Raw genomic sequence first — 22764 nt, 5'->3', positions numbered from 1 at the left:
AGTTAAGTATCACATATCACACACCTTGCCTGAAAGGCACAATGTTTTTAACTCACTGAATGGTAATACTATGACATATTGTTCAGTGTGTTGCGTACAAATGCAATGGCACACTTGCACCAGGACACAGATACATCAGGGTTATGTTTCACAAATGTGTTCATCCTGATTGTCCCAGGACCTAAATAACCCTCAGCTGCTGCCATGAAGGAACAATAAACTATAGAACCTGAACAAAAGGGAAATAAAAGAGGGCTGAATCCACTTCATTGACACATAACAGATTTAAATTCCCCCCTTTTTTCTAAATAGAGTGATTCTGGGCGGTTTGTAACAGTGTCCATGTGACTGGTGTTTTTCAGTGTCAGGTATATGGGTTTTCCAGGGGAGAAACATTTTATTTATATGTCCCATTTGTGTTGTATTGTCTTAAATGAAAGTCTGTTTTTTCTACATTAAAGGCTTTTATTAATCTCAAAGTGTCCTGCAGTGTGGGTGGGTGGGACGGTGGTGTGTGTGTGTGTGTGATGGGAATTTGGGGGAGGGTATGAGAGCATCACGTGACTGTCCAGTACTAATGATACTGGCGCTTCTTCGTCTGTGGCAACCAGGGCCACCCTTCTGTCAGGTCGGGAGGACACGGGCAGGTGTGAGAGACAGAGAAAGTCAGGAAACTATCCCGTCCTCAACATTGCAGTTAATTACAACTGTCTGTCCTAAGGGATAAAACGCATTTGAGTTTCGGGGGAACAGAAAGTAACGGCACAATGATGATGACCCACGTGGAGACCACCGTGCACTATGATAACGGCTACGAGGATGAGTACATGATACAGGAGGATGAGTGGGACAGGGACATGCTGCTGGACCCCGCCTGGGAGCAACAGCAGAGGAAAGTAAGTCCAAGAATAAAAGCACCTGGGTCAAAATAGTAAAACTTCATTGAATTCGAGCTACATTTACGCACGGTGGATGTAAATGAGGCATTTTTACTGACTCAGAATTAAGTTGCAGTAGAAGTAGTACACTTTCAAGTTAAAATATTTACACTTTACAATATCTTTAAGGTACTTAACGACACATAGGCTACGGGTCTGTAGGGACTAACATCAAGCAGGGAGAGGGAGCGAGTTGAAAGTTCCGGTTACATCTAAATAAAACTTTGACCACGGGAATTCCGGTGTTCTGGTTTACCGATGGTTACTTCTGTATGCTGTTGATCTATACTTCAAAATTTCAGCTTTAGCTCTGAAACTGAAGAATGTAGAACTAGAGGTTGATGCCAGGATAGCTTAGTTTATGACTACCCGTGTAGTTTTATTTTAAAGGACAACATCATTGAACTTCCGGTGTGGTTCTAGTCGTGCGCTGCCGACGTGACGCAGCCGAGGTCCAGGCAGGAAGGCTTGACGGACGGATGCGGTGGGTACCAGCTAACAATAGCTCGGCCTTCCAGCGGCTCTCCAGACCTCTGCCTCTCCACTGATACGAGCGGAATGCGAGCTGTCAACAGATGCTTCTAACACATGATGACGCTCTTGGGATCAGAATGGACGCTACATCTAATTTTAACATGGGGACCAAAAGGCATCATAGTAGGGTTAATCCAGTGTCCTTGGTGCGGAATTCTTTTGTTTATAGAAACCACGCAGAAATATTGTACCAGCACCAGATCAGCTCAATATAGCCTCGGCCTCCCACAGTGTCAGTTGGTTTTAGAGCTTAAACATTGGCCTGGACCTCAAACAGGGGCTCTTTGCACAACTGGCGGCCATCAGCTCTATGCCCATAACCTTCTCTGGATGACCAAACTGTGTATTTTCTGGTATCACAAGGCAGCAGCAACACCACAGTCAGGTCCCTGGTCCATATACACAGCTATTTTTCCAGTGTTCACCTTTTTACTGAATATAATTTGGAGCTGAGGAGTGCTCTTTTGAGAGTGGTTTATTTAAGACATCAGCTGTTCAACATGATTAGAACTGATAAAGCATCACTGTTGGCTGCATACAGTAACATTGGTATAGTGTTTCTTTTTGGCCTGCTAAGGGGTTGATGAAGTTGTTCTGTGCACATCCTGCCTGCCTTAAAATAACAGTGAGTGTTGCCACAAGGGTTTTTTTTTTTTTTTGCTCCATTAGGGGCCACTTTTAGTTGCTTTTTCTAAATAATATTTCGTCAGCAGCCTGAAACCACTTATCTACCTCAGTCTGTGGTTCGGTGAGGCTTATTCCCAGTCCTGCTAGCAGCTGTGGTAGCCTTCTGTGGTGGATATTAGTGTAATGACTCTTATGTGGACCTTTTTGAATCTGTTACCTCACTCTTTATCAAGGAGACTCGAGACTGCCTGTGCATGTGAAAGAGAACAATACTCAGATTTTATCCATGTATTAAGCCGAGTCTGTACTGTGCTGTGTTAAGTGAAAGTGTTATACTGAAGTGTTATGGATAAGTAATGAATGCATTCATGTGAGCTAAATAGAAATCAGAATGAGAAACAAATGAGAAAACATTATGATTCATTCCCAACTCAATATATGTTCAGCATGTTAAACCTTTATTTTCCATTCTCCTGGACAAAGCCTGTCAGCTTCTGACCTAGTAGCACCCCAGAGGCATCAGGCAGTTCAGTGACAGGTTTGGCCCTTGCTGGTTGTGATTCATACATATTTTTAGCTTCGGTCGTCACTGGTCAGTAGTGCTGTACATGGAGGTGGTGAGGTTGGAAAGTTGGCTGTAGGGTTCTGCCACTGTGCCCGAGTCAAATATAAGGATCAGCAGGCCACATTTTTCAACAAAAAGGACAGCATTTCTCTGTCATATACTGGACACTCTGGGGACTCACATGGTGTGAATTGTCCAAAGACTGTAATATGGTATAATAAAGTGCCAAATATGAAAAATGCTAACATGATGCTAGCTTTTGCTTCCATTCTTCTCTGCATGACTATTAAACTGATAAAAGCTGTTAATAATAAATGTTTTAAAGTGTACTGCTAGCATAATACTTGACCACTGACTTTAAAAGTAGCTACATAAAAAAGTACGAGTACTCATTCAGAGCTATTTGTTTTTGTGAAGATTGGAGAATATAAAATCAAATTGTCAAGCACAAGTCTATAGCATTCATTTAGCTTACATTTTGCTGTTTTATTTTTACAAAACATGTAGGATATGAGCTGCAGAATCTGTTGATCAGCACATTGGTTTATCAGAATTCCTATCTGATAAATACTTTCATTATGGCCAGAGCTGACATTTTTGACACAGTGGTATTTATTCATCTTTGCGATGCATCCTTCAGATGATTTTAAATGTGAATTTTGCACTAAGCTCCCATTGTTTAGCTGTGCCTCCTGTCTTCATACCTCAGCACAGTAATACGTGTGACCTGAAATCATACATGTGTTGTGTGCTGATAAGCCTGTCACCTTTCAGCTATAACCAATCATGCTGTAAGTAACACAAAGTGACGTGAGGGGAAAACTTGCTCTGTATGCACGTGACACTTTCACTCATGTTGACATGGCGAGACGGTTTGATGTTTTTCCTCTCGGTCTCTTATCATGATTCACAGCAGAGTGCTCTAAATTTAACACCTTATATCTGTTGGAATGTGAACTGTGGTCGGCTCCCAGCTTTCATCCATATAGCGCTGAGTGCCGCTGCTGGCTATTGAGACACTATAAAAATAGGAGAAAGACAATGAGCCTGTCTTAACTTGATTTACAGTATTTCAGTCCCCCCACATTGAGTACATTTGTTCAGATGGCTGTTGGCTATGGAAATATAGCAAGCAACAGTTATAATTGGACAGTAATGAGTCACTGAAGGTTCATCTGAGACCGTAACGCTGGTCAAAGAGGGTAACATTGATTTGGTATATAGTGTTTTAATGAAAACATTAAAAGTTGTTGTCTCAGTGTGTTCAGGTCTACTGCAGAGAAGAAGATCATGCTTATAGTTTAGTATATGTAATGTAAAGTCCAACATGACTTGTTTTCAAACTGTTCAATATGCATTCTTATAACTATTGTCTGTGGTGCATTAGCAGAGCTTCAGACACAAAATATATTTTCATGCAGCTGACCCCAGACTCCCTTTCCTGTTAGACCTTTACAGCCTGGTGTAACTCCCACCTGAGGAAAGCTGGTACTCAAATTGAAAATATTGAAGATGACTTCAGGAATGGACTAAAGCTCATGCTGCTCCTGGAAGTTATCTCAGGTTAGATCACCGAAGGATGACATTTCTTTTATAACGTCATGTTCTCCTTGTTCCTTTCAGTTTTATATTCTTTGTGATATTACACCAGTAGGATAATGTACATTTTATTTCACTGTGCACTGTAGTTAATTTTGTGGTTTACTTTGCTTTTACTGTGATTTAACTGTAATTGTATCAGTTTAATGCTTTTGGTAAAGAGTGCATAAGGTCACATATGTACAAAGGGTGCCACATAATGTTGTGTTTGCAGGAGAGAGGTTATCCAAGCCAGACAGAGGGAAGATGCGGTTTCATAAGATTGCCAATGTCAACAAGGCACTGGACTTCATCACAAGCAAAGGAGTAAAACTGGTCTCTATTGGAGCTGAAGGTACTCAAAGCCTTCCTGTATGTATGAATATACTACAATCCAGCAGGTGTCCAATATGAGCTCATAAATCTAAAATAATAAGAGTGACAGTTGGATTTAATTTTTCATTATAGTGCAGACTGATTGCAACAGCTTGTTTGTCTTTCAGAGATTGTGGATGGTAATGTAAAAATGACTCTTGGAATGATCTGGACTATCATCCTCCGCTTCGCCATTCAGGACATTTCTGTGGAAGGTGAAATAATAAAATTCAAAGAATCCAAATCTACTTAATTTTCTATAGACATTGTGTCTAATGAATGTAGACACAGACAGCTAAAAAGGTAAAGGACAACATGTATGATGTAAAATGTAACTTCAGAGGTTTTAGAAGGCAAAGCAATATGACCTGTGCAGAATGGAAGTATACAATGTAGCCACTACTGTGTAACCAGTTCTTGTGAATTCATTTCATCCTCAGAAACATCTGCCAAGGAAGGTCTTCTTCTGTGGTGTCAGAGAAAGACTGCCCCTTACAGGAATGTCAATGTCCAAAATTTCCATATCAGGTCAGTGCTGAACACATTAAATACTGGTTAGTGAGTCTTAAATGTATTTTGGTTATAGTGAAAGTTTATATGATCAGTAGCCAACTAACTGTAGGTTATCCTCTCAATCCATACGAGTAAGTAAGTGTAGGAATTATAAATGCCAGCACATATTCCAAAAATGCAGTTTTAATTTGATTTGGTCACAATACAATTCACACTTTGTTATAATAGTACATATCACAGCAATCTGGAGTTTGTCCAGTGAATAAGTCAGTCTTAGCAATATACCAGGATAAATACAAAACATCATGACTTGAGAACAGCAAAAGGCAGCCACAAAGTGCTGTTGCACATATAATAGTTCGTGTTGGAACTGGACCCCAGCAGCTTCACCTCCAGCTACCATTTTACCTCTCTGAACCTCTCTGAACTGACATGTTGGTTTTCTCTGCTCATCAACTGGTGAAGCTGGAAGGATGGCCTGGCTTTCGCTGCCCTGATTCATAGACACAGACCAGACCTCCTCGACTACTCTAAGCTCAACAAGGTGTTGTGTGGTTTCACTTGTAACCAGGATGCTGTGTCTCAGTCCCGAACACTAACAGACTGATTTCCACAAAAATTAACACATCTGTCACAGTGTGAAGTGAAAAAAATACACACTGAACTCAGAATAATGGCACTTTCTGATGTGTTAACTTGTGTTGTGAAACACTAAGGAAAACTAGTCTGTATATAGGAGACCATTTCCTCTGCTAATTACTTCTCTGCAGTGCTCACCTGGTTGCCTGTTTTGATTGACTGTCTGATACAGAGAAAGGTTTGATCCAGGCATAATTCCAAAATATAGCAGTATGATCTTGAAGTACTTACAACTGCTGTGGTATTGTTTATGGCACTTTTGGGTAAAGCTGTGGGAAGTCTATGTGGTTATCCTGTTTGCTGTAAATAAACAGCATGATATTTAGTTAATATAATGCTACTTTTATGTAGTGATGTTTCTTCTTCACAGCACAGTGTTTTTATACCAAGTAATTGCATTTATTTAGTCTCAGCTCATCCATTATTTTTAACTAAAGCAGTTTACTTGGCACACAATTCAGCATAATTATCATAAAAAGCTTGTTGTTTCAGTTTTAGGCACCCAACTGTGCCCACTGCAACTTTGGTTTTAATGGTGGGGATATGTGGCCTCTCTTTTATGACACAAACCTGTAGAGAAATATTCAAATTGAAGCATGTCTACCCTCAAATTGTGACAAATCAATATAGAGATAAACTTTTGTCATCCATTAAAAATGTTACATAATATTTAGCATATGAGTGTGTGGGATTTATGTGATATTTTGGGCAAAAAAAATCCACACCTCATTTAAATGTTCTGGCTTTAATGGATACCCAGGATTGTCAGTGTTTGTGTATAAACAGGTGAGGGCCTCAGTGAGCTGTGCTGCTTATTTGCTGAGCTAGAGAGCACAGCTGACAGTCCTCCCGGGTTTGTCAAATAGTAAAAATATGCAGCTAACAGACCCCTTCCCTCCTGGAAGAAGGTGCTGTCTTAGACAGATGGGAAAGACAAGGCTGCTGTGGGGAATATTTGAGGCTTCTCTTCCACTGCCGAGGTTTGTTTTTAAACAAAAGTTACAAAAGCGTTTTTGCCCATATGGCTTTATAGTGATTTTATCCAGCAAATTCCTGCATCCAACCCTGGATAGTCACAGAAACATGAGCCTAGTCTCTGGAGAACTCACGCTTAGCTTTACCTTTGCTATTGTTTATGCTGTCACGTAGTGTTTGCCAAGTAAGAGGCTGCCAATCTGCATAAAAGTCAGAAATTTATTGGTGAAAGCTTTAGCATCACTTCAAGGATCGTGTTGATTTTCACAATTAGAAAAGGACACTCAAGGTAAATATGAGTGATGATGCACACACACAGTCTACCATATCTATTCCTCTCTACTGGTTTTTCTTAGACTTTCCATCCTTTTGACATACATATCCACGCACTTAGTCACACTTCGACTTTCCAGTTCTGCTCATGCTGCCAGGAGACAGTTGCACTGTGCACCAGGCAGCTGTTGAGTCTGGCTCTAGGTGAGCGTGTTCATTAAGCTTGCAGTGTTACAGCCTTCTGAGACAGCTCTGGCTAGGGGTGCATACACAGAGGCCTTGGGGTATCCCTCTATCCATCTATCAATGTATCACCCCATCCATCAATCTATCTGTCCTACTTTGGATCTACGAGCAGCTGGCCCTGTCATGTTGTGTGCCAGCCCCCACCCCTATGCACACACCCTTATGGAACAGTGATACAGGCATAAGGACAATATGATGGCATGATCCTTTTACCCTACTGCACTCTCACTGACTGTCCCATTAGCAAAGAAAGGTTCACTGTCAGCTGAATGCACCACTCACTGTTGTGTGAGAATACTTTAACTTCAAGAAGTGTGATACATAATGCTGTGGTAGAATGTTTACTTAAGTCACCTTTTATTCAGTTACTTAGGAGCTGGTTAATTTATGGCAATTTATCACAATGGTTTAATTGTTCAAGTCATAAAGTAAAAATAATCATGAATGTCAAAATGTGTCTTTGTTGCCATCTGACATCCCAAAGACATCACTTTGACATGTTAAAGGATAGAATATGAGTGCTTATTTGAAAAAACGAATCAATAATAGCAATAATCATATGGTGCAATCTAGTTTCTTTCAGATAAAAGCCCAGCCTATATGAAAATTGACTTTCTCACATTGGCAGTTGATGGTTTCATGGTACTGGTAAAATTGCAGTAATCAACGTGTGAATGAGCATCCAGCTTTAGGTGAAAACTAGAAAATGTAAGTTTTTAGGTTTTTGTGTAGAAGCTAAAAAAGTTAAAGCAAAGTTAAGTAAAAAAAAAAAGCAAAGCAAAATGAAAACTAATGCTATTAAATTAATGTGCATGTACAGTAGGTAAAGTGTATAATAGGTCTGCCATAGCACAGAGGTCAGTGCGGTGGCATTTTAAGTCTGGCATTGCTGTTCAGTGATGTAGAGTTGTGTTTCTTTATTTAGGATGATCCTCTGCGGAACCTAAACCTGGCTTTTGACATAGCTGAGAAACACCTGGACATTCCCAAAATGCTGGACGCAGAAGGTAATGTTTTATGGGATGCATGTAGAAATATAATAAGTTATATTATGTGATAATTTAAATAGACTGTAAAATAGAGTGTTAAGTAGACTAAGAATGCATGTTTGTTTCTCTTTCCATTCTCTAAAGTCATTTTTTAGTTTATTGATTTGTCACCATTTTCTTTCTGCAACCTTGACTTTTCTTCCCTGTCGATGTCGTAGATATCATCAACACCCCCAAGCCTGATGAAAGAGCCATCATGACCTATGTGTCTTGCTTTTACCATGCTTTCGCTGGAGCTGAGCAGGTATAGTGATTACACCTATACCTTCACCAATTTGTATTTTTACATGAGTTTGCTACCCCTCTTCAGTGCGTATGTATAGATTTTGGTCAGTGTATATAATGTGGGAATAATGTTGGCAGAGATTTTGGAAGAATCACTGGGAACATAGTCCAGTGTGTTACCTTGCCGATGTAATTACATTATTCCTGTGGCCTGTGCTTTCAGGCAGAGACAGCTGCCAACAGGATCTGTAAGGTGCTTGGTGTAAACCAGGAGAATGAGAAACTGATGGAGGAGTATGAGAGACTTGCCAGTGAGGTAAAGTAAGATTAGAAGTTTCATTAAAAGATATAATCTTTTATGATGATGACATCTGTTGTAATGAAACCTTTGATTTTTCAAAGCAATATTAAAACTTAGAACCTTTATGGATAATTGTATATATATAGTTCATATTACAATTAAGTTAGTCATCGGCCTGGTACTGTACATGAAAGTTGTTAAAATTGTTAAAACGTCTTTCATTTCTCCACGTGTGTCCCATTGCTATGACAAGCTGAGACCCATCTTCTGAATAAATTAATAATATACTGTATCACAGTCTTTTTGACACTCCTAACTTATCATATCGGTCTCTTGCCTCTCCACTTATTCCCATGTTGTCCATGTTCCTCCCAGCTGCTGGAGTGGATCCGCCGCACCACTCCCTGGCTGGAAAATCGAACTCCAGAGAAGACCGTGGCAGAGATGCAACGGAAGCTGGAGGATTTCAGGGACTACAGGCGCCAGCATAAGCCCCCTAAGGTTCAGGAGAAGTGCCAGCTGGAAATTAACTTCAACACCCTGCAGACCAAGTTGCGCATTAGTAATCGCCCTGCTTTTATGCCTTCTGAGGGGAAGATGGTATCTGTAAGTCACGACTTAATGCCTTCATCTGCTTATAAATTCAACAGTCATGAAGTGTTAGTAATGGCGTGCACCACTGTTTATGTCAAGTCTCATGGCAATAGAAGTGAAATCTTAGATAGGAATAAGGAGTAACAAGCAATGGCCCGGTATAGAGGGTGACTTTTGTTTGACTCTTTTCTGCTTTGTATAATGTTTGCTTATCAATTATATCAATATTGCCAGGATAGAATAAATTTGATACATCACAAGTAAGTAAACTTAAACTGTGATTTCTTTTTCAATGTGTTTACAGGACATAGCTAGTGCATGGCAGGGCCTGGAGCAGGCAGAGAAAGGCTTCGAGGAATGGCTCCTGACAGAGATCCGTAGGCTCGAGAGGCTGGACCACCTGGCAGAAAAGTTTCGCCAAAAAGCCACCAATCATGAGAACTGGACCAGCGGTGAGCATGCCTGCTCTTCTGTCTGCCTCTCACTACCATGTCTACGTGTTTATCTGTTAATTTTGACTTATTAGCTACTGTTTAACTACAACATCTGTATTCCTTTTTCTTTGCCTGCTTTTCAGTATTTAGGTTGTTTCCTTTCACTTTGGAGTTGATTTAGACTTGTACCTATGAGATCTGACTGAAGCTTTTAGAGTCTGTCCACTGCAATTAGCCTGTAGTGGCTTGTGTTTAGACCTAATCTACTAATAAGCTTGTTGTTGTTTTCTGTTACGTCATCATTCTCTCACTTTGTGTACGCACACTATTCAGGTAAAGAAGTGATGCTCTCCCTGAAGGACTATGAAACAGCCACCCTGACAGAAATCAGAGCGTTGCTTCGAAAACACGAGGCCTTTGAGAGTGACTTGGCAGCCCACCAGGACAGAGTGGAGCAGATTGCTGCCATTGCACAGGAACTAAAGTATGCACTCTCAATAGCAGATGTTTGCAGTCATGTGTCATGGAAGCTCAGGAGTATGCTTTCACTTCTAGCAAATGCAACATCTGGCAGGGGGGCTAACAGCAATATCATATAAAGAAATCATGTTTTCTGTTTTTCTCTTGTAAATATCATTTTAATAGCATTTTGGCTTTAGACACTGTCACATACTGTGGGAATTGCCTGGACAGATCATGCATGAAAAACTACAAATGACATATCCAACAGAACACTCACATAGGATATGCAGCAGTTTAATGGTCCATAAACATCTGTTCTCTTGTTCACATTTGAGACAGCACAAGAGTAAAATAGTGGGAGACAATCAGTGCAGAAAATACTTTGGATCAGTAGAAACTTGTTCTCTTAAAACTGTGATTTGATATGATTCTGAACCACATTTGAAAAAGTATAATTGAAAATGACTTAAACCCTCTTCTTCTTAGTTAAGTGCATGTCGGTACAGTGTATCTAAATAAAAGGGTGAAGGGTGTGGTTCAAAGACATGCCGATATTTCCATTCACCATTCACTGACGAACACTGATGGCCATGAGGCCATCTGATTCCATTACTACCTCCTTGGTCTGGGATTGGCTATGGAGTATTTCTTATTTCGTATTTAATCGGTGCTCTACAAGAGGAGGCTGCCATTTCAACCTACAACCAAAATGGCTACTTGGCCTCCAGCATGGTATGTGAAGCCAAAATACTGTATTTGCGTGCTCATTTTTTACTTATGGCTTGATTGTTTTGTTAAGTTTTTGACCATGCTGTTTTCTTTTACAGTTGGTTGCTCCTCATTGCTCTGTTAAGAGGGAATGCTCACTGGTTTCCTGCTACAAAAGGTAAAGGATGCAAGTTCACTAAGAATACAAATGTACTTAGATTCTTACAAATTTGCATGGTTCAAATGTTTTTTAGCGTTTTAAATTTTTACCGCTAACATTTTGCCCCCTAGGCTCGAGCCAGCATAATCCATAGGAGGGTAGTTGCTCTAACTGGAGATGCCTCCTGACCTTAATTATAGCTCATCCTGAGATGCTCTTGCTCAGCCTACCAATGTGAATCATTCTGCTGTCTCATTCCTGCATGAATCAGCGAAGGAAGGGGTATATCTAGCCCTGAAACCTGTCCGGCAGGCTCCTGTCATACTCCAGATACCCCATGGCCACATGGCTCAAACCAGGCACTGGCACACCCCCTCCCTCAAATCTTTGCTATAGGCAGGTGAGCTTGACCACTATGAAGAAAACTTCAAATAAGGTCATTTGGAAAGGGAAACCAAGGAGCTTAACTTTGCACTGCCACCTCCTCCTTATCTGGGACCTGACTTCCAGACTGGTGAGTTCAGTTACTCTCAGTCCATTTTTGAGTATGGAAATGAAATGAGGGAAACAGAAGAATAAGGTTCCATGCCACCAGGCATGACCAAGACTTGGGGCAGTCAGACTGAAGTACCTCTTCTCAACTGATCTCATTCCTCCTGGCAGCTTCACACCTCCAGTCAGCTATGAAACTGGAAGAGACCACTGGGATCAAGAACATTATGAGAGATACCCCTTCACATTACTCAAAGTCCACTCATCCCCACTCAGAGCCAGGAGGTTTCCAGTGATGTAATGGCAGCAGCCCTAGGCTTATACAATGTGTAACAGGACTGTAGGTTTTGAACTTATTGAAGCAGATCAGTGTAAAGGCAGCTCTAGTAGTTCTAAAATGTTTGTTTTCTTCTGTGTTCATGTGGTTCCAAATAAATGCTGAAATAACACAAATGTTTCTTCTTTTGTGGGTTGGCTAGACTTGACTTTTACATTTGACTTGATTTATCCAAAGCATTCAACTGTAGGGCAAACTCAAGTACTGAATAAAAACTTTGTAAAATCCTCTAAGCGTCACTGTCACAGAGCCTTTGAACGGTGTGATAAATCTAAGAAGTTCAAGTGCCTTGTCCATGAGGATTTGTGTTAAAATGTGACTGATATTTCAAGGGTCCATGTGGCCATGGGACGGAATCCAAACAAACAGTATCCTTGTGTTGTCCATGTCCAGAGATAATATTGAATGAACCAGGGCAAGATTTTGTGCCAATAAAATAGCATTGTGCTTGTAAATACAGTAGCATTGTCTACACCATTGCAATGAGGCCATCTGATTCCTATTTAAATCCATTTTGAATGGTAATCATAGGTGTAGTGCTGCCGTAACGCACCGAATGACGCTCCGCCACTAGGTCTACTGGCACAATGTGGTTGAAATTCATAACATTGTATTATTGTGAGTGCTTGGTGATCTACACCAGTGAACAGTCTACATTTGGGAGTCGGTTTAACACTGCAGCAGAGAGCATCTACAGTATTTTCTTATAGATTCAGGAGGCATTTGATGACTAGTCATGACAAATATTGGGAGGACAAATTTTTGTTTTTCATATTTTGGGTGGGACCTGTCCCCCATGGAAATTATGTCCTAGCAATACGACTGTAACATTCACCTTGTGACAAATGACTAATTCAGTTCAATTTTATTTGCATATTGTCAAATCACAACAAAAGTCATCTCAGGACACTTTACAAAGCAAGCCCTAGACCTTACTATTATTAATATTATAGATGAAAAACCCAACAAATCCCCCTTGAGCAAGCACTTGGTGGCAGTGGGGGGAAAAAAACTCCCTTTAATGGAAGAAACCTCCAACAGAGTAAGTAAAGAAATAAATCATATATATATATTTTTTAAATTAACAAAAAGGAACCTAAATGCCTGGGGAACAAAATAACACTAAAACTCCTTTTCACAACTGAAACAAACAGCAGTATGCACTTTGTTTTTCCAGTGAACTGGACTACCATGACGTGGCTGCTGTGAACCAGCGTTGCCAGAGCATCTGTGACTTGTGGGACAAGCTGGGAACCCTTACTCAGAACAGCAGAGAGGCACTGGAGGTGGGGCTTTTCAATTTTCAATTTTCAAGGCTGGTGTCAATGATGAGATTATTATATTTGAAATAATGACTGAAAGCAGACAAAAACATCCATATCCATTCGACCAGTTTGTCTCTTAGGCTTACAATGTTTTTTCATTATAGCTAGTGAGTTCCTAAAACGTGAAGGATTAGTATTAGGATATATTAGTCTCCACAAGAGTGTGCTCATGCTCTGCACTTGCCACAATAGATGCAGAATAAAGATGCATCTCAAACTATCTTAATCAGAATGTCAATGTAAGCTTATTTAGGTCTGTCAGTGACATCTGAATGGTGAAGACACAACTGATGGATGAGGAGAGATAATTGGATCCCCTCTAAAATCCCTGACCCATATAGCAGAGTAACATTTGGAGAGTGGGGGCAAAAAAGAGCAATAGATGTAAGAGTGACTGGCTTAAAGCCCACTCGCCATTTCCTATGAGTCATGCCGGCCATTCCAGACCCGCAAATGTGTGAAGCCCTGGGAAAAGGGCCAAGGATTAAGTCTGAATGACAGGGACAGGGGTCTGTTTTCTGTCTACCTCCTGCTCCCCATCATCCCCTGCTGAAAGACAGAGTGGTCAAGAACAACCAAGCTAAAGTTGGGGGGGGGTTACAAGGCCAACCAGTGCTATGCAGCCTGGGATTAGTCATCAAAACAGGTGTTTGTGAGATATGAAGATGATGACTCCTCCTTAGTTTCAGATAGAAAGCTTTCTGGATTTAAAAATATACAAAAAAACATGAATGTGATATATTGTTATTCTGTCAGCGGACAGAAAAGCTGCTGGAGACTATTGATCAGCTGTTCCTGGAATTTGCCAAGAGGTCAGCTCCATTCAACAACTGGATGGAAGGAGCCATGGAGGATCTGCAGGACATGTTCATAGTGCATACTGTTGACGAGGTCCAGGTATGCTTCAAGTACTTACAGCACAGCAGAATCAGACATTTACTGTTATTTGTTAACATTGCCACTCACAGTATTGCCCAGGTAAGATAATAGTCACATTTTGCCATTTCTGTGTTTCATATTTGGGTTATTGTTATTTTTAAGACTACATTCTGTTGCTTTGCATTGTAAATATTGATGTTGTGTTTAATGTTATATAGTCTGTCAAACATAGTACTATCACTCTTGACAAAATTAAAATTTTATTAACATTTCAGGACTTCTCTTTTCCCCTTTCAGAGTCTAGTTGCAGCACATGAGCAGTTCAAGGCTACTCTCCCCGAGGCAGACGCAGAGAGACAGGCCATCTTGGGAATCCACAGTGAGGTGCAGAAAATATCCCAGAGCTATGGGATCAGGGCCAGCATTATCAACCCCTACAGCACCATCACAACTGAACAGCTTCTCAACAAGTGGGAAAAGGTACTGTAGTTGCAGCTTTCAAATTTACTTACAGGTTCATACAGTATGTTGAGGAATAAAGTAGTTCTAAGCATTTATTATGAAGGAGGAGCAAGAGTGCATTTTATTGATAGCAACGAATAAGTGCTGCTCTAATATTTCATCATTGAGTTGGATGATTCAGCACCCAGTAAGGATCTGAAGCATATAATCTAAATACCCTGGCATAACGGTTTATTGTTAATTGACTCTTTTCAGGAGGAGCCTGCATCAACACCAACTAAGCCCTCTGTGTGTGTTTTATAGGTGAAGAAGCTGGTTCCTCAGAGAGACAGTGCCCTCCAGGAGGAAATGGCACGGCAGCATGCCCATGAAAGGCTGAGACGCCAGTTTGCTGCCCAGGCTAATCTCATTGGACCCTGGATACAGGCCAGAATGGAGGTTAGACATACAGGCTTCATAAGCAATTTTGCAATTATCTCCTTCTTAATCAAATTAAGACCTAAAATAAAAGATAATTATATTTAAATGCACTGTACATAAGGGAGGTACAATGATGGTGGCTTTCCTGGTGATGATAATCATAATTGAATAATGGCAAGTAAAATGACTGAATATCATTATACACATACAATTTTTATTTATCAAATGATAGAATTTACTCTTAGCCACAGATAAATGAGTCCCTGCAGTATCAGTAAGCAAGCCATCAGATCTTTAGACAAGCATCTTATGATCTAAATTGGTCCAAAAATTAAGTTGACCATGTTGCATGTCTTATCCTAACAGGAAATTACGCGCTGCTCCCTGGAGATAGGAGGCACCTTGGAGGATCAGATGACTCAGCTAAAGCAATGTGAGCACATCATTGTTACTTACAAGCCCAACATCGACAAATTGGAGGGAGACCACCAACTAATCCAAGAGTCCCTGGTGTTTGATAACAAACACACCAACTACACTATGGAGGTACAAGACAGTGCCAAACACATACACTCTTATGGAAGATAAACAGCTCTGCATGGAAACTGAAAGTCACAAATGTATAAATACAATTATAAATATACCTTTAGATACCCGGTTTTAAATATTCATTATTCATTAAAAAGCTAAGTGAGTCTTCTCTGTGTGAACATGCCTGCTCTGTCACCACATCAACAGCATATCCGTGTTGGATGGGAGCTGCTCCTTACAACCATCGCCCGAACCATCAATGAGATTGAGACCCAGATCCTGACCCGGGATGCCAAGGGCATCAGCCAGCAACAGATGAATGAGTTCAGATCCTCTTTCACCCACTTTGATCGGGTATAGTTCTCAGCCATCAAATCCTTGAAGTCTTTTTTTATGCCATTTGACTGATCTAAAGCAATCAGAGTAATTTAGAAGCAGACCAGGGGGGTAACCAAGTATTTACAAATAGTTTTGTAACTATGAGCATTCTGACCCGAATAGAGAGATATTTGTGTGCAAGATGCTGAAATCTTGACAGACCTAGGAGCAGTGTTCAGCAGCTGACCCTACATGTGACTCTCAGCAGAGTAGGTAGATTAATTTTTTAACATTTTTCCCTTGGCCATCATAAACTTCCACAAGTAATGCATTAAAACGATAGCTGCTATTTTACTATGGAATGTTAATCCATATTTTATGCATTTTTAGTAAGGTTCTTATAGTTTTGATGGAAATACAACAACAGAACACTTATCTAAGTGATGCTGCTTCATTTATCCAGGCTACATCTCACCATGGCAGACAAACAGCATGGATGATACACCCAGCAAATACAAAGTGTGCTGTACTGTATATGCTGTACTTAGGTGTACCTCTGCTATGTTTCAATCTTTTCTGTAATCTTTCCTGATTTTATTTCTGGTATGTTGAACCTGCACTTTGGCCTGGGACTGTAGAAGAAGAATGGAGCAATGGAAACTGATGACTTCAGAGCCTGCCTCATCTCTATGGGCTATGACTTGGTATGGTGTTTCAAATATGGGTGGGTGGATGGGGCTATGTTATCTGTTGCTTTCACAATTTTATGTTTGCTGTCTTTGACACATATGCTGTACATGCTTGTCTCATTCTCCCTTCATGCCTTTCTAAGGGAGAGGTGGAGTTTGCCCGTATAATGATGCTGGTGGATCCCAATGGTACTGGAACCGTCTCCTTCCAGTCTTTCATTGACTTTATGACCAGAGAGACTGCCGATACAGACACTGCTGAGCAGGTTGTGGCATCCTTCCGGATCCTGGCAGCTGAGAAGGTATGTGTGTGTTGTGTTTGTGTAACTTACTGGCACATGAGGAGATATTCTCATCTGACACTTATCTCTTCTGTTTCAGTTGTTATTTCCAATAATCTGTCATGTCAAGCTGATTTGTGATCTAGAGTTTTGTTCATGAGTTAAAAATGGAAGAGGGGACATTAGCATGCATCATTCTGGAAAAGTTTCATGAAACACATTTTCTTTCTGCAACCACAGCCCTACATACTAGTGGAGGAGCTGAGGAGAGAACTTCCCCCTGAACAAGCAGAGTATTGCATCACGAGGATGCCAGCTTACACCGGCCATGGAGCACCACCTGGGGCGCTGGATTACACTGCCTTCTCCACTGCCCTCTATGGAGAGAGCGACCTTTAATCTGAGTAGAAAACCTTTCGTCTGCTGACCGCTTATCTATCCACCCCCACTCTCCCCTTCATTTTTTCTTATGTCACCTTGGATAAAGGATGGCCCCTAAACAAATAGAAATTGTCATGTTGGAGTTGTATTGTAACACACAGTGCATTGTACATTATATCTTGTGCGTTATGGTATTTGTGCATACATCGTCAAAATTACAGATCACTTGGTAATGCACTTAAAACAGGATCATGCTGTTACATCAGTTGAAGAAATTAGATATAAAAGTCCCGTTTCATATAACACTGTCATGTACTGCTTTTATATTTGCACACGGTGCCTTTGTTTTGACAAAATAATCTTCTGATACTTTGAGATGCTTAAATTTGAGCTTGAAAGGTCAATTTCAGGCCTACTGCCGTTCAGCGTTCTTGATTTAACATCCACAAGTTGAGAATCATTCAAGACAGCTAAACTATTGTGGAGGATAGTGAAATAATGGAATTTTTTGTGAAGAGGAACATTGGCCACTTTATTCAAACACGAGGCACTGGAGCACACTATCAATTTAATACTTTATTAAGATGCATGCAATACCCTTTAAAAGAAAAGTTTATTTTTACTGTAACAAATGAGCATTGCTTTAGTCATCACTGATCTCTGTAGGTCCAATAGATGTTCTCATTTTTGGTCAAAAACTGTTTTGTTGTACTTTGGTAGGTAAATAAGACATTCAGGCAGTACTGACACCTCGAAGAAATTTGGTGACTGTTATCAACCAGTTCAATAAACTTTGTTCTTGAGGGTACTGGATTAATTAAATAAACCATTTGTGATCAATTCAAACATTTATGTCAACCTGATATGTCATTGGTTATACTAAATCTTTTATTTGCAACTTGTCTGTATATTGGAAAATATATCACATAATTCACATATATAAAAACTGGAACCTGCTGTCACACCTGCACTAACAGAGGGGTCTTTTAAACTACTTATCTTGGGTCAGTAATCAGACAGTCTGAATTTATTATTCATACTGTATATGTAAGAGATTATAATTTGTATTTCTGTTGTCAAAAATTACAAGTTGTGGCCTGACCACTTCAATAATAGCACACACTGTTGGGGGAAGATACTGTATGTGTGAGGGTTGTGTTTACAAGCTAAGGACCTCCATATACTTTGCCAGAGAGAAAAGCTAACCTAATGAAATATATAGATTTTTTTGTTTTTAATATCTTTTTAAATGGTAAAGTAGTTTCAAACTTGAAACATCTGCAATGTCATCTTCAGAGGCTGCAAATATTTCTTTCCCCTTTTATATCAAATTGCTGGATGGGAAAAGCAATGTGTTAATGATTTAGCTTTTCTTAGAGCTATTGCCTCTCAGGGCTAAAATATAGAATTTGATCTCAGGATGGCATTGCAGAACAGGTCAGTGAAACAGAAAATTTAAAATGCTTCTTTTTGTGAGAAGCATGAATGTGGCTAGCAAACATCAGGGTAATCAGCCTATTACATTCTCCACTATCTTATGTGGAAGACGAATTTTAGCACAAGGGTGGTACGGAGGAAAGGTGATGTAACAAAATGAACTGGGATCCTCTGAGTGGAATGTCTGTCTTGGTGGAGTGTTAGCTATAGAAGGGGTCAGTGGTTCATTCAGGAGGCTTCAAGTGATAAATAAATAATTAACTTGCCTTGATTTGGAGTAATACTTTAAAGGACAATCGTGTTTCCCCAATCATTAGCACAAAGTTTTTGGAGCTCTCAAAGAAACTTCTGGGAAATTAAATACTGCATGAACACATTAAATAAAGCATTAAAACAAGACAATGTCAAGTCACTCACAGAAAATAAGATTTTTTTATGTAATCATGTAGAAACATTTTTCCAAAATGATACCCCAGCACAAACTATTAGAATATTTGTAAGTAAGCACTGAAAATAAATATTACTACTTATAAGTTAGCACGTAGACTACACTGTCAGGGAGCACTGACACTTTTTATATTCACAAAAAACCCCCACTATTTGTAGGTAGACTGTAAAGTTGACTATTCACCCAGAATATGGGTGTTATCCAGCAGACTACTATGAGATAATGTATATCAAATAACTGTAGAAGTGTAGATGCTTCAGGCCTGGACCCTTAATCTTCGTGGGTAAGAAAACAACGTGCTGGAAGCACTGTAAGAATCAGTGATATTTACAGACGAATATCATGTGAGCTGAAGTGGAGCTCTTTTGGAAAGCAAGCAGTTTTAACTTTTCTTCTCCTTCATGCTCATTCCAGTAGCAGGGTGTATAATACTGGAAACAGTCTCCCCCAGTTCAGAGCTAAAAGAACTTCGATTCTCAGACTCTGTTGTGATCTGGTGTCATAGATCTCTAAACACTAGTAAAGATGTTAAATATCTTGTCAGCTTAGAGAGTAGGGCCTTACGGATCAAGATACACATAGGCTGATGTCTTCTAAATGTTAGTATTGATCATCCCATCATTTCATAACACTCACAGTGGTGAGTGCAAATTGAATGACACTGTGCTAAGTGAGTGAGTGTATCTCTCTCTCTCCATGTATATATGTGTAACTGTTGAGAAGAAATGTGCACCAAGTTCTCTTGGTTTATTTCCCCATTACATTAAATATGCTTATCACCACCCCTGGAGTCAGACAGGGGACGCCCAGATGTTAACAGCAGGCTCCGCCCACATATTAACAGCTGTACACCTGCCTTCTCCTCCCTCTCCGGTCCTCCTCTCTGCTCCCCGCGCTGCCACCAAACTAAATTGCTAATGTCTGTCAAATGTGGTTGGCTTGGTTCAGATAATGACGGACTCAGGAGAAGGCGATGAAGAGTTCCAGTTTCTACGAACGGTGAGTCTAGACACTTTGCACAGGTAGAGGCTAGTCTGAAGTGATACCTGGCTAGCTAACATAACCTTACGAGCTCCACAGGTGAGAACAATTAGTCGTAACGAATGGAGCCAGTGAGTTCACAGAAGTGGGCGAAGAAGCATGAACATTTTCCTTATTAAGTAAAAGTGTTACTACAGCTCAGTTAAGTAAAAGGGCTGTGTTGGAAATGTTTAAGGCGAATGCACCGAATGCACTGACAGTATTAAAATACTCAGTGAAGAAAATGGGCTCTGGTTATAGATAATTTTCTTATGCATTAGCTAATGTGTAAGTTAAGCAGCATTTTATTTTTGTTGTTTGAGGGGAGACTCATTTTTAAACCGTTTTGTGTAGGACTGCAACTAATTATTATTTTTTATGGATTAGCCTAATTTCCTGACTGTTTTATCTGTTTAATAATGAGGATTGTCAAAAGTATTTTAAAAAATAAAACAACAAATTGCTACTTTAGAAAAGCTGTGTCCATGTATGTAATGTTTTGTAATTTCACATAAAAAATAGCCTGAAAAATTATTAATGGTTGCCAGTTAAGTTTCTTTCAGTCACTTAATTGAGTTCCAACTATATATGTTGGGTAATTTAATGTAAAATAAGGCATTATTTTATTAGATTCTCATATGTTTTGTTTATAAAATTGTAATTAGTAAAGCAACCCTAGATCAGACAATTGTAGTGGGTTTAAAAGCAGATCAAAATCCAGCAGATCTTGGGACAAGATTCATGCCCACGGGTCATCTAAAGCCCAGCACCTGGTTGTCTGGCCCAGAGTTCCTGACTCAGACTGATGTAGGACAATGCAGGAGAGCAGAAACCTTTGATCTCATGGACCCGACAAAGGATGCAGAAATTCGTCCACAAGTGACTTCCCTGGCTACAAGGGTCAAAGAAAGGGAGCTTGGGTCACAAAGGTCTGCATGTTTCTCAACCTGGAAGTCCTTAGTGAGAGGGATAAAAACCCTGATTCATGTTGCAAGAACATTTTCAAGGGCTTCGCACACCGGAAACTGTGCTGGTTGACACTGCTGCAATCTTCCAAACACCACAGAGCTCTCACAAGCAAAAACAATAATTATTCAGTGTGTACAGACTGAGGTCTTTAAAGAGGAGTTTGAAAGTCTCACAAAGGAACCCCCTGTCTCACAAAGGAACCCCCTGTTCCTTTGTGAGACTTTCTTCCTGCAGTCCTCTTAATAAGCTTGACCCCTTCATTGATAAGGAAGGTTTGCTGAGAGTCGGGGGTTGCTTGCAATCGGCAGATCTTTCAGATGTGGAAAAACACCCCTTGATAATCCCAGCCACTCATCATGTAGCTGTTCTGCTAGTAAGGCATTATCATGATACAGTAGCTGTCCAGGGCCGTCAGTTCACTGAAGGTGCTCTGCACACAGCAGGGCTGTGGATTGTTGGAGGTAAAAGACTAGTTTCTAGTGTGGTCCACAAATATGTTACCCATAGAAAACTTGGAGGTCATCTGGAAAAACAGAAAATGGCCAACTTGCCTGCTGACAGTTTCTGTGGATCCACCATTTACTCGTAGGTTTGGACATTTTCGGACCTTGGAATGTCACATCCCGCCACACAAGGGCAAATAGTGCTGAAAGCAAAAGGTGGGCTGTGATGTTTACATGCTTGAGTACCAGAGCTGTACACTTAGAGATTGTAGAGTCCATGTCAACCTCAAGTTTCATAAATGCCTTACGTCGATTCTTGTCAGTTAGAGGACCAGTGAAACTCCTACGGTCAGACCAAGGCACGAACTTCACTGGAGCCTGTAAGGAATTGAAAATCAGCGTTGAAGACCCAGAGATTAAAGGGTATTTGCAGGACCATGGCTGCACTTGCACAATCAATTTAAAATACTCAGGTAAAGTACAAGTATTGTACAGTACAATAGCACAGTAATAGCTGCAGTACAATGCAAGCAGTGTCTCAGGATACCAAACGTAGTTGCTTTTTAATGTGTCCAGCTTTGTTTGCTGCCTCTTTACTGACTTAAGCCAACCTGTTGACCATTTTTCTAAAGCATAAACTCAGCCTGAGTAGTCTAAGGGTATTTTCTTTTATTATTGTGTGAACCTTGCTTTTAATATTGCCAACTTTTTATTGACTTACTGTGGCAACCAAATTTGAACAGTTTAACATCAGTCAAAAACTTTATATCAAATTTTTATGAAGTGTCACCTTATGATGCACGTCCAAGACATCTCTTTATTAAAATAATGTTTTATTCATAAGTAGGAATAGCACAATGTATGAAGTAATACGTTTGAATTTATAAACCTGCTTTACTAGTGCACATCTTACAATAAGTTCCCATTTCCACTGATCCAGGAACACCAGAAGTTCTCTCACCTCCAATGATTCTGACCCAGAAGGCGGGTGTTGTGTCAGCGCCTCTTGGAGACTTCGAACTCAGGGACCTCTATAAAACCCAGTGGCGGCAAGTTCAAGGTCTTGCCGACTGTTTCTAGAAGAGATGGAGGCAAGAGTATCTTGCCGCATTACAGACAAGATGAAAATGGAAGGG

At 40.2% G+C, this 22764-nt stretch overlaps 2 protein-coding genes across 2 annotated transcripts in view; both read left to right on the top strand.

Annotated features, from left to right (window-relative positions):
- The first annotated feature begins 575 nt into the window (after positions 1–575).
- actn2b (actinin, alpha 2b) lies at positions 576–18181 on the top strand. Its single transcript, XM_020602932.1, has 21 exons — positions 576–896; positions 4113–4227; positions 4478–4597; positions 4746–4832; positions 5058–5145; positions 5596–5674; positions 8189–8270; positions 8471–8556; positions 8761–8853; positions 9214–9444; positions 9737–9884; positions 10200–10350; positions 13203–13311; positions 14107–14247; positions 14527–14709; positions 14995–15129; positions 15478–15657; positions 15850–15996; positions 16599–16664; positions 16793–16951; positions 17171–18181. Exons 1-21 carry the CDS (start codon positions 768–770, stop codon positions 17327–17329), a joined length of 2688 nt encoding a protein of 895 aa, XP_020458588.1. The 5' UTR covers positions 576–767; the 3' UTR covers positions 17330–18181.
- Positions 18182–20021: 1840 nt separating this feature from the next.
- ryr2b (ryanodine receptor 2b (cardiac)) overlaps positions 20022–22764 on the top strand; it is a 64547-nt gene continuing 61804 nt past the window's right edge. Inside the window, 1 exon segment of the mRNA XM_020600865.1 lies at positions 20022–20195. Coding sequence (XP_020456521.1) covers positions 20148–20195 — 48 coding nt within the window. The 5' untranslated portion in view covers positions 20022–20147.

Source organism: Monopterus albus, unplaced genomic scaffold (genome assembly GCF_001952655.1).
Source record: "Monopterus albus unplaced genomic scaffold, M_albus_1.0 scaffold3.1, whole genome shotgun sequence".
Lineage (NCBI taxonomy): Eukaryota > Metazoa > Chordata > Actinopteri > Synbranchiformes > Synbranchidae > Monopterus > Monopterus albus.
Note: the sequence above shows the minus strand (reverse complement) of the source record. Positions and strands in the feature narration are given on the sequence as shown.

Bases quoted from the DNA above. Each gene is read 5' to 3' on its own strand.
- actn2b (XM_020602932.1), top strand. From the start codon at position 768: ATGATGATGACCCACGTGGAGACCACCGTGCACTATGATAACGGCTAC. The intron at 4,833-5,057 runs GTGAAATAATAA...TTTCATCCTCAG, and splicing joins TCAGGACATTTCTGTGGAAG to AAACATCTGCCAAGGAAGGT. The intron at 5,675-8,188 runs GTGTTGTGTGGT...TTCTTTATTTAG, and splicing joins ACTACTCTAAGCTCAACAAG to GATGATCCTCTGCGGAACCT.